This window comes from Toxotes jaculatrix, chromosome 3 (genome assembly GCF_017976425.1).
Source record: "Toxotes jaculatrix isolate fToxJac2 chromosome 3, fToxJac2.pri, whole genome shotgun sequence".
NCBI lineage: Eukaryota > Metazoa > Chordata > Actinopteri > Toxotidae > Toxotes > Toxotes jaculatrix.
In genome coordinates, this window is record NC_054396.1 from 22,960,412 (window position 1) to 22,972,949 (window position 12,538).

The following is a 12,538-nucleotide window of genomic DNA, read 5'->3' on the forward strand; positions in this document are numbered from 1 at the left end:
TGATTTCTGCATGTGTCTCACTTAAACAAATTAGAAAAACAGCATCGACTAAAGCAAACAGAACGTTAAAGTACATAAAAATGGAAGAACAGAATACTGTTTTGACAAAAATAAAATAAAATTATCATCCCAAGTTATGTGCTTTTTTCTGTTGATCTCAGTCACATCTAAACATTGGAGGGAGTTTGTTCATTTGTCATGGAGATGGTTGTTATCACATGGCCAAAGTATTCCATTGTTTGGCTCGGCTCTAGGGATGGAAGTGTCTTTTAGTTGGTCCACCACTTTGATCTTGACTAAAATATGTCAACTGTTGGATGGATAACCCTGAAATTTTGCATTCGTGGTCCTCACAGGATGAAGCTGCCTCCATTAATGGCCCCTCAGGATAAATTGTAATAACTTCTTAATCTTTTATTTACATGAACTATCACGTCTGACCATTCTTCTCTTACTAGCTCTCTTTTTTTACACCAATTTGCATGATACTTTGTTGTGAACAACATAGTGCAACAACATTATGAACCTATTCCTGGAGAGAGAGGCCATCTGAAAATATGCGCTGTGAAATGATATCTTGTCTTCCCCTTCTCCATCATGGCTGGCTTTTCTCTTCACCTTCCAGTAAAAATATTCGACTTTTGACATGGTCGGACAGCACATCTTCAACTAGACCATAAAATCAGCCCTTAGTCTTGATAAAAACCAAAACTAAACCATCTCAGAGACAACTGAGCAAGCACATGAAGCTCCAGAAAAAAAGCAATTAGTGGAATTTTCTGTCAAATTGCTATTTCCAAGGTCAAGAATAAACCCTCCACCTCAGGAACAGATCCCAACACCTTTATAGCTTCATGAAAGCATTTCACAGATGGCAAAGATGTACTCAACCCCTCTGGATGACGAACAATTAAACATCAGCCTGTCAGCATAACATTAAAGCACAGCGAATTTTCATATTTAAAATGTCAGCTCATTCAAATGAGCAAAATAACATTATAATAAATCATTTTTTTTCACTTGCTTCTGGTGATATCGAGCCATGCAGATAGTTTTGGCTTCACTTGCACAGGTTTTGAGATACCTGTCTTTGAGATTTCTGCCTCCAGCTCAATACAATTTAAACTTTTGAAAACACCAGCTGAAACCTCTCTTTCCAGAAACAATTTCTCAATTTCTCAAGATAATCCACAGACCTCACTGTGAACAACTTTCACTGGAACTGCTTTATTGTAGAAAATAGAAGAAATACTGCCCATGAACACAGTTGACAGTGAGATCTGTGGATTATCAAGAGTAATGGGGACAATGTTTCTGAAAATAGATGTGATTTGGGTGAACTAACCTTCAAGCAGGCTTTAAGGCTACTTTCTGTTATGTCCTGATTGCATGAATAATGCAGGTAGCAGCTTTAGCCAACAACTGTGTCCACATGGGAATTCAGCTTCAGTTCAGCATGTCTTCACTGTGGAACTGTTTGTTAGTGGTGTGGTCCCGCGTAATCCCTGCTCTCCCAGTTGTGCCAGATGGAAGGTGTATTTGTCTGGCTCTCCTCAGCTCGGCTAACCCTGGGAGCTGGTCTAATCTCCCCCCTGTCACCTCAACCCCTTCAATACTTTAATTAGTCTGCACGCAACACCAAGCTGCTGCTTCTCCAATCAGCGGCCCATTCCACAGGCAATCTCTGCATCGCCATGAGAGGCTTTTCATTAAGGCAGCCTGTGGCGTTTTATCGCTCTCACAGCGACCCCTCTCTCTCCCCCTATCGCCTTCCCTCTCCATTTCTCACTCCACTCCCTCTCCCTCTTCCTCCCTCTCCATCTCCTTCATCATCGGTCCCTCGAGTGAGGGAGTAAGTGAGTTGTGAGAGAGGGAGAGCGAGGCAGCGAGCTTTCTTTGTCACAGTGTGAAAGCCAAGATTAGAGATTCGGTTGGCATGAGACATGAGGGAGCGGTCTGGAGGTCGCACAGGTTAAGATGGAAACCGGTCATTGCTAATCTGCCACCGATTTTCTCTTCTCGGACTTTATTCCTTTAACACAAGAAGTCAGTGTAGGTTTATTTTATTTTAACACCTTTACAAACTAAAGGCATTTGATCAACATTAAAAGCTGTTATAACCATTGTTTTACTTCATTTTTGACACTTAATCATAAAGCAAAAAATAATACAGTGATCTCACATGATCTCATACACATATGTGATCATCAAGACGTTGGTTCCATCTATCTGCAGCATTGTTGCTAAATGCACCTTTGCCGTGTAAGGTTCCTACAGATCTGAGGAGTCTGCTGTGCTTATATTCTTCGTTATCAGAGATGTGCTTTGGCTCTGAGTCATAGTGATTTGTAAAGTGAGCAGCACTTTAAAAATCTGTTCCATAACTAATGATCTTTATAGGAAAACAAGACAGGAGACCTTTGCGCTAGTGCACCATGCTGGAGATGGCAAAATTTGCTTCTCTAAATCTAGTCTGGACGTGAGACTCTAATTCTTGCTATTTGTTTTAGATCATAAAAAGCTGAAATAGTAATTGCCATGAAATGGCTGCTGAACCTAAAAGCGATGTCAATGAAAACGCCAAGATTTCTAATTTGGCCTCTAGACTTACTAGTTCACAAATCAAGCTGAGCTCTGAGTCTGTCCTTCTTGTTGCCAAATACTGTAATTTATTCCTTTATTCACTGTATTTATTATTGTAAATGTAATTGCATCCAGCAGCAGAGCACAAAATGACAACATATGAAAACAGTTGCAGTAGCTTCTTATATTTTGTTTGTCCAATAAAATCCAACATAACATATAGTGTAGTATTTGCGCTATAATGTCTTGCAAATCAACCAAACCAAATACAATTCAAACCATGAACCTCTTTACTTTTATTCAGTAATTTTCTAGACGAGTGCTCTCGCCAAGAATTACAGGAACATTATTCCATACGCTCTCTGCCTCCGCTTTTTAAGGGGTAATGTTCCCTCACATAAATGTTGTTTCCTTTCTGGGTGTTTTATGATCCCTGCTCTTAGCTCGGCCCCGGCCGTCTCCCCCATAGCACCGTCTCTCCCCCCCTCATTAGACCAGTGCATTGGATCAGTATTCCCATCAGCAGCCTTCTGAGGGATGTGTCCTGATTAATGTCAGCTCATGTTATGTATTACAGCAGCGTACATGTGTGTTCATCACGGAGCTAATCAGAAATTTCACAGCTTATATATTGTCCGCTTAGCTAGGAACCAGGCTAGTGGAGGATTTTGTTATATGTAGGACTGCAATTATTATCATTAATCTGCTGATCGTTGTTTTGTTTTGGTTTTTTTTTGGTTATTTTTGAATTGTCAGTTGACTTTAGTCTGTCCAAAAGTTCAAAAATGAAAGAAATTCAGTTTTAAATTATGATTAATTTACTAATTTGAGAAACTTGAACAAGTAAATTATTGGCAAGTTAACCAACTGTCAAAAACAGTTACCAATTCCTTTTCCAAATTATCACTGGGAAAAAAAGGACAATTCTTAAAAGATCATAAATCTTGTTTTTTTTTTTCTTATCCAAGATAACTGATCTTCTCATTGGCATTAAATCATCAAACTTGTTTCAAGATAATCCAGGCCTTATCATTAATTTTGCTGTTTGATACTACTACTAAAATTACCTTAGACAGAACACAGTTGCTCACCTTATTCGTAGGTGAGTTTTCACAGTGCAGAATACGTTTTCAACTCACCTGTCTTCAACTGTTGACCCAAATTTCAGAAAGCAAGAGTGTCAGTGTAGCTACTGTTCACCAGAACATGTCCATTAGAAGATAAGGAGACTTTTAGCCTTGAATCTGATAGTGCGGCTAAATAGAGGTTTCACAACTGGTGGTAACACATGAGGCTTTGAGTATTTTAACCTAGAATATTCTAGCAACACATGTAGATGCTATTTCGAGGTGGTGAGCCTTCAGCACCACAGAGGACTTTTGGCTACAGCAGCCAGTGTTTTACAGATAACCAGTGAATAATGCTTTTATGCACACATGTACGTACAGACACACAGCGTTGACCGCTGAGTGACTGGTTCATCCGCAGCCGGTCAGCGAGGCTGATGTTCGCTGGCCTCTCCTCTCGCTGTCTGTTTAATAATTCAGCACACCTGAGCAGAAACACATTTGCCCTATCAGCTCCTGTTTGGCCAGCAGAGCGTGGAGATGCCTTTACAAGCTCCCAACCCCGCCCCACCTCACCCACTCCACCTCACGCCTCTGTCTCTGCCTCCACAGGAATGAAAATTCTCACCATATTAAGCAGAGAAGTCAAACAAGAATGTGTAACAAATAATGTGTTACTTTGATGTATGAACATATTGATGAATTAATCAGCCTTTCTGTGTGGAGTTTGCATGTTCTCCCTGTGCCTCCGTGGGTTTCCGTCGGGTACTCCGGCTTCCTCCCACAGTCCAAAGTCATGCAGGTTAGGTTAATTGGCAACTCTAAATTGCCCGTAGGTGTGAATGTGAGCATGAATGGTTGTTTGTCTTGTGTCAGCTCTGTGATAGACTGGCAAGCAGTCCAGGATGCACCCTGCCTCTCATCCAGTGTCAGCTGGGATTCCAACAAGGAACTGGCAAAAAATTTGACTACACATCCGTGGGAATTTCACTGTGCAGTGGATTCTGGTCCTGCTGGTTAGCATAAAAAAATCCTGTAAGAAGTGATTTAAAAGATGACACTGGTTTTGTCAGCCTAAGCAGGTTGGCAGGGTGTCCCAGAGCCTGAGGGCCTGGACGTTTCCTTTCCTCTCTCCTGCATCTCCTCCCACTTCTCCTCTGCCCTCTTTCGCTTTCATTTTCTTTACCCTGCAGCTATCCAAGGATATGAAATTCCCTTCACCTTCCCTTTTTAATTCTTCTCTTCTAAAAACTCTTTCTAAGAGAGAGAAAGTGCTACCCTTGCTAGCCTCAGCGATTCAGGAGATGTCCATAGGAAGGCTGAGATAAGACTGTAGTGGTGAGAGGAAAGAGACGGAAAAGAAAATATTGATCAATACAGTCTATGGCAAATAATATACATCATGGTTAAAAGAAAGCAGAAAGCAAGAATTCTGTTGACACTGATGAGAGAGTGATGTCCAGTATTGATGTTGTCTGGTGACAGGGTTGGGTTTCCCATGTCACCGTCTCACACTTTGTTGACCCAATCATCCATCCAAACGTTTTTCCCTAGGAGGTTTTGCAAAATTTCAACAACATCCCACTACTTCTGCATTTGTTATTATAGTGGTTCCCTGTCAGGCAGCTTATACATAGATTGTTGTAAATGACTGAACAAACAACTCAGTGATGTTGTTTTTACTGTGAGGACAGTCTTGGAATGAAGAAGGAAACTGACTAAACCATGTTTGGATATTGCTTCAGTGAGCTTCTGAGCTCAGTGGATTGTGTGAATGAAGTGCATCTGATGGATGTAGAGGGTGAAGAGACAGAGAAAGAGAAAGGTCCAGTCTGGTGAGGGGTTAGTGGTAAGTGGTAGGGCAGCGGGAGGCAGTGAATCTGAAGTAGGTGCCACAACAGATGTATTGAAAGGTCCTGTTGTGCATCTAACGCACCTGAGCCATCCATTCAGCGGGGTGACTACACTTCCCAGGGGGTCGGTGGGCAGCTGTTCCTTCCAAGTTCAGTGGTGCCACACTGGCCTACCTGTGGCTCTGCAGCAGTCAGCGTTCCCTCGGCTCACGGTGGCCCGCTCTCCAGGGAAATCATCACACTGCTGGCTCTCAGCCCGTTAACCAGACACTCCCTGTGTGTGTGTGTGTGTGTGTGTGTGTGTGTGTGTGTGTGTGTGTGTGTGTGTGTGTGTATGTTTGTGTGTGTGCATGACCATGTGCGTCTATCAGAGCGGATGCTGTTCGGGACTGCAATCCCTGTTCACAAATGAACAAATGAAACGCCAATTGAATGAAAATAGAAAAGCGGCATTTTCAATAAGCGTTCAGCCTTTTTCCCCAACAGGGTCATTGATTCAATGCATACACAAGCGTTCCACCAGTTTCTGGCTATTTCTCAATGTAAAGTCATTAGACGCATCCATTAGTTCACCAGATTTTTTTTGTTTCGGAGGCTGTTTACCAAACCCGCAGAGGTGTTTTCGGTCCTCAGACTCTGTGTAAGCCCTCTCAGTATCTATTATCTGTGTCTGTACATCTTATGTAACATGCAGGATTTCTAGCAGACAAACACTGTTTTTCAAAGCCCGCCTGTTGTTGAATGTGGATTATAATTTATCACTCAGCTGTGAGCTACCGCAGGCACTCATACAGCGGGCCAACATACAAGGTCTGCTTGATTGTGGTTCTCCATTGTGTGAGCGAGCAGGCGGGGAAAATGACATTTTGTAGTCTGGAGAGGGTTATTGCCCACTTTGGTTATGTTACTCTCCTGTGGAGTGTTGTGGGGCATAAACACCTTTTTGTTGTAATACTGAATCGTATTTACACACCTTTTAGGGCAGATTAGTATAATCTGTAATCATTATTTTCAGTGGTGCTGTGCTTTTTTAACCTGCCTTCCTCTAAGTCTACACATGTGGATGAAAACAGGAAAAAAATAACTCGTTTAATCTTTTACAGTACTAGTAGTTTAAGCTTTTCAGACAAATTATTCTGCCAAGATGTTATCTTCTTTGGATCCCACATTCTAACCTCAACGTGCTGTTTGAATTTACATCATACTTTCTTCTTATCTATTTTTGATAAAATCGACAATCTAGGAAGTTGGTGTCTTGGCTGCAGCAATTTCTCAGGCAGCTCTTTTTCTGTTTTGATGTTTTTGAAGTGGAAACTGCAAAGGATTTGGCCAAATAAAAGAGGCTGTGAAATATGTGTTCACCTTTTCGACTTCAAAAGCCACAAAACAAAGTCACTGAAGTTTTCGAAACCCTTTTTAATTAGAATCACCCACCTTGAAAGGACTTACAAAGCATTCATCCTCTTGAAGGTGTTATGTCTGCTATTGTACACTACAGTATGTAAATGCACACAGGTTTTCCCTTTAATAACTTACCTGTTATTACAACCTGACCTCAGCCCACTTTGTGCAGCGGCAGCAGTTTTGGGGTGCTACAACAAAGTGCTGATGGCAGGGGAACCTTTCTGCCTGGAACACCTGACTGCTAATGTATATTACACACCAAGTCCCTGAAGGACCTGCCAATGGAAACTCAGTCTTTTTAATTACAGCATTGCTACTGGGTGGGAGAGTCGTGAAAAGAATTTGGAGGTGAGAAGAGGCGACAGTGTTTGGTCAGAAATGAAATTATTGATGTGGTATTTGGTTCATCTTAACACTGATATTTTTTCTTAAGTGAACTATAATTTTGTAATTATTTACTGTAAACATGGCTTAACGTCCGCCCCCTCTCTTTCTGAGTGAAATCCTGTTTGAAATATGTAAACTCTGACTGGTTTTCACTAATAAATGAAACGTACACTTTACATTTTCAGATTCTACTAAATGTAATCCTCCATCCATCCATTTTCTATACCGCTTGATCCGTCAGGGTTGTGGGGGAGCTGGAGCCTATCCCAGCTGACTACGGGCGAGAGGCGGGGCACACCCTGGACTGGTCGCCAGTCAATCACAGGGCAAACACACAAAAACAGACAACCACTCTCACACACACACACACACACCTACTGGCAATGTAGAGTAGCCAATTAACCTAACATGCATGTTTTGGGGATTGTGGGAGGAAGCCGGAGTACCCGGAGAAAACCCACGCAGACACAGGGAGAACATGCAAACTCCGCACAGAACCTGGAACCCTCTTGCTGTCAGGCGATAGTGCTAACCACTGCACCACCGTGCCACCATAAATGTAAACATTTCTTAGATAATATAAATGTAGTTTTATAGGCGGTAGCCCATTCAAGGTTTCAGTATTCATAAAAAAAAAAAAAAAACTTTATTAAGACCTTTGACAAGCAGATGATGAAAAATCATCTCTGCCATACACTGAAGGGCACAGTCACAGTGAGTCACAGTCTGATTTGCATAGCTTAGACAACAGACAAACTGTGCAAATCATTATCATGTAGTGGGGGAGGTGACAGAGATGGACAAGATTTGTTCTCCGCTGCTCCCTCAAGCAACCTGTGCAGGCCTCGATGTGGATCTTTGATTAAAGCACAATGAGGCTGAAGGTTGAGAGATTCCTCCCCGTGAAGATTAAGTTGTAAAAGAGGCAAGATGGCAGGTTACATTTCAACTCAATGGAATACAAACTGCACACACACACACATACCTGTGACACATACCACTGCAGCATACCAGTGAGTTTACTTACTTTCAAACTTACAAGACAAATGCAAAAGCTTTGTAGGATCATTTTAATATCTAAACCAGTGCAGATCTGGTTTAGATATTACATGTCATTTTACTGCATATCAAGCTGTGTTAATGTAATACAACATGGTGAGAAACATGTGATGCAGTATATGTGCATGTAGCATGTATGATATGATGTGATATGATTCGATTTGACATGTTTCTCAGTCATTTGCTGCAGTTCTCAAATGGATCAGGGGTTTTCAAAGTGATAAGCTCACTAATTACACTTCCAACTGTGAGCTCTTGCTCTGTTGTTTATCTAAAGAAAATTAGAAGACAATTATATTTGTGAGACCTGTTTGGACTTGCTCTCTCTCTCTCTCTCTCTCTCTCTCTCTCTCTCTCTCTCTCTCTCTCTCTCTCTCTCTCTCTCTCTCTCTCTCTCTCCATGTCTCGCCCCTGCTCTTGTTCTCTCTTCTCCTCTCCGCAAACAGTACATTATTAATGCTGGAAAGCAAAGCCAGCCTCTCCAAACAAATCACATACTGTAGCATAAGACACAGTATTATTCATTTGATGTCAGCCACTTGTCAGGATGATTTGATTAAAAGTCTGGATTATGAATTTAGCATCTGCTGTCACTTCCCAGAGCAGCGCTGCTTTTTTAAACCCTCCATCTTGTGTAGTGTCCATCCTGTTACAGCAAATTTAATAAACAACCACCGTTGAAGAAATATATTAGTGAACCAAGAAGTGTTCAAGGTTCTCTCTAAAGCTCGTCATTATTTTATGATGCATTTTAGAACTGAAGACAAAAGATAAAAAGAAACATACTGATATTTATACATTTGCCAATTTGGTTATTGAAGACTTGTGACCATGAGCGAGACATTTTACAGTTGAAAAATAAACTTACCAGAGCTCTCTGATGGAGAAACTGTGCAGTGGTGACTATGCAATAGTCTATGCAATGATGCAAGGTTTCTAAATTAGCTTAAACAAATTCTGGCATTTCTGTTGAGTATGAACATTTGGATAACAATGTCTATTAGGTATCTCTTATTAAGCATTTCTTATCATCGCAGCCCTTGTTTTCCTTACTCAATAGCTTCAGTCAGCAGAACTCTTACATTGTACAGGTTTAAAGTGCCAAAAACAGAGCCATAAAAATTAAAAGAAAAAGAAGAACTTGTAAGAGTCGGTGCCAGTAGGTGCCTACCAGCACATCTAAAGCTCACTAATAAACACAGTATATTTTGTTTGTTTAATCTGTAAAAAAAAAACAAAAACATTGTCTTTATGCTATTCTAAGGGAAGCTAAACATATAGACTTATATTTACTGGGCAGACATAGGAGTTGTATCAATCTCCTCATCTAACTCCTTTCCTGTTCCTTTAAACTGCTGGTACTGCAGCTCTGCATTAGGATGGCATTGGCTGGGCCTCTTTTTGTTTATGTCCTGCATCAATAACGGGTTCTTTGATTTGAGGGAGAGAGCTGTTTCACTTGTTGGATTTTTATGTTTTCCATTTTTAGACACAACTAAAAATATCTGAAAATGTTGGTTCAGTGGTTTAACAGTATATGCGATCCCATCCTAAAAGGATTAGCATTTGGTTGACAGAGCTAAAGGAGTCTGACAAACAACTCCAATAAATAACACTGATTCAGTAAGTTCTCCAGTGTGTGTGTAGCCTGGTGGAGCTTGTAATCCCCATTTTGCTGAAATTGCTCATGTGAGATGAATTATCATCACCAAGCTACATTTAGTTTTTGATCAGTGAACTATGAACCTTTTTGGGTGTAATAAGGTCTTCGCTGACGAAAACCACAGCTAATCAGCCTTCTGTTCATCCTATTTGTCTATATTAAAACACAGAGATGCAGCAGAGACGGCTTGTTCCTTTGTTATCGGTGATGTAATGATGTGACAGCTAAGGTCTGTGCTCTCACTTGGTAAAATGGGTCATGGCTGGATATCAGAATAATTACCCTTCATTGGCCAAGCTGTCCTTGAGCAGGAAATGAATATTTCTCTATTATGTACAGGGTCAGCTGATGTGTCCTTCAGATTTAATACATGCCATCACAATGGTTCAGACACACGCACAGACACACACACACACACGACATGTTCATACACTGTACACAAACAAATAGGTGCATGCAAACACACACACCCACACCAAGAACACCTGAAACACCTTCAGGAAAAGAAACTTCCTATTAGTCAATCTTCCGTCAGTAATTGCCTTCAGTGGAACAGCCTTGAAACTGATTCTTGTTCTTTGTGAGGATGTACAGTGCAGCTCTCTCTTTGTCCACTGATTCACACCAGGGACATCACTGCAGCAAAACCAACTAGAAAAAAAAATGAGCGTGTGAAAAAATAAAATAATATCCATCCATCCATTGAACACACTGGTCCCCTGGCTCCCTCCTGATCTCGAAGTTTTCTTTGTTTCCTGGACTCTGAGTAATTATTGTTCTGGAAATCATCAGAGGATTTACAGAAAGCAATGTGGGAAAGCTTAAAAAAAAAGGCTATTAAAAAGTAGAGATGCATATGGAAGAACTGTAAGCCTTTTAATCAGGCTGTTGAATTCCAAAATACAGTGTGTCTTTATACAGCTGTGTTCACATTCTTGGCAAATAATACAGCCTAAAATGAATATTAAGCAGCAACAGAGTGAGAGAGAGAGAGAAAGAGAGGAAGAAAGGAAGCAAGGAAGGAAAACACATATTCACAATAAATAAAAAAAAACAAAGCCAGCAATGTGGCAGCAGCAGCTATTTCAATCCAAAGCACCATATTACAATTCCAAACTGGGTCTTTGAAAGTAGCAATCTATGAAGTCCTACAAATAAATGTCTGTTTTGCCTTAATGGCAGTATGACCATCTGTAGTGTGTTTTCTTTGTGTTGCTTTGTTTGCTTTGCACGTGACACTTGGAGAAACTATTGCAAATCTGCAGACTGTGCTTCCCAGCATGCACGGCTGGCATGTTGACTTTCATTGATTCACACAGACACTCAAATGTAGCAGAAGTCATTCTGTTAATGCTGCACATCTGGTGTGTCTAGGTTTTAATAAGCAAGTGGCATATACCTTCTGTAGTCTGGTGACTGTCTGATGTTCAAAATTGTACTAAAACGTAAGTTAAACTTCATCTGAATTACAGAATAAAATGGTGTCACAGTTCAGGCCAACTGACAAAAACAATCATGACTATTTCTCAATCATATTGCAAATAAAGTTTACTAATTAACCTTATTTCTCCATGAATTCTCCACAAGTTTGATTTTTTATTACAATTATCTCTCTTCTCGTCTTCATCCAGGCCCCCCAGCTCGGCACTCTGATGGGCGTCTATCTGCCCTGCATCCAGAACATCTTCGGAGTGATCCTCTTCCTCAGGATGACCTGGTTGGTGGGAATCGGAGGCGTCATTGGGACTTTCATCATCGTATTCATGTGCTGTGCCACAGTGAGTCTGTTACCTACTTTTACCCTAGCCCGTCTGTTGAAGCACACCGGGGGGGTGGGGGCGGATTGGCCTGGTTTATTTGGAAATCAGAAGTTCACACGTTTAAAAAGAGTGACCTTAAAGAGGAGAGCAGCATATTATAGCATCCTGCACATGGCAGCAGATAGTGCAGTGTTAATGAGCTGTGTAATAGTAAAGCATACCAGATGTTCACCATTATTACTTTTGCTGATAGCAGTGGGGAGAATCTAAGGAACTGCTGGGACTAGGGTTGGGCAATGAGAAGGTAAATACCATCAAACATTATCAATTTGTCTGTTATGAGAAATGTAGGGTTTTTTTAAACACAGGTATCATTTTAATAACTCACAAAAACACCCTAGCACAAAGCCAGCCATTCTAATTAGTTTGTCCAGTCTCTTCCTGTCTGAAGCTGAGGTTTAACTGCTGCGCAGACCACTGCAAAGACTCATAAATTGTCTGACGTTAGTCTGCTCAGTAAGTAGAGTCATCTTTGGCTGTTCTTAAACAAGGCACCCATGTTGTTGGTCCAGTTAGTAACACTGAAAACTGAAAACACTGGCCCATCTATGGGATGTAATGTTTTTTTTTTTATGACAGCAGGATGTACTCAAAATAAAGCGTCCATGTTCATCATATGGAGCAACATGCCAGCTGGTTCAACAGTGTGGCTCCCTGCAGTGGTGCTCTATGGTACAGAGAAATCAGCTACCAAATAAACTA

At 41.0% G+C, this 12,538-nt stretch overlaps 1 protein-coding gene across 4 annotated transcripts in view; it reads left to right on the forward strand.

Moving 5' to 3' along the window:
• The window catches only part of slc12a5a (solute carrier family 12 member 5a), a 151,333-nt gene that overhangs the window by 94,666 nt on the left and 44,129 nt on the right, over positions 1–12,538 (forward strand). For all 4 annotated transcript variants that reach the window (XM_041032929.1, XM_041032930.1, XM_041032932.1 and 1 more), the window contains exon 4: positions 11,648–11,794. In XM_041032929.1, the coding sequence (XP_040888863.1) occupies positions 11,648–11,794 (147 nt within the window). The remainder of the gene's footprint in view (positions 1–11,647; positions 11,795–12,538) is intronic.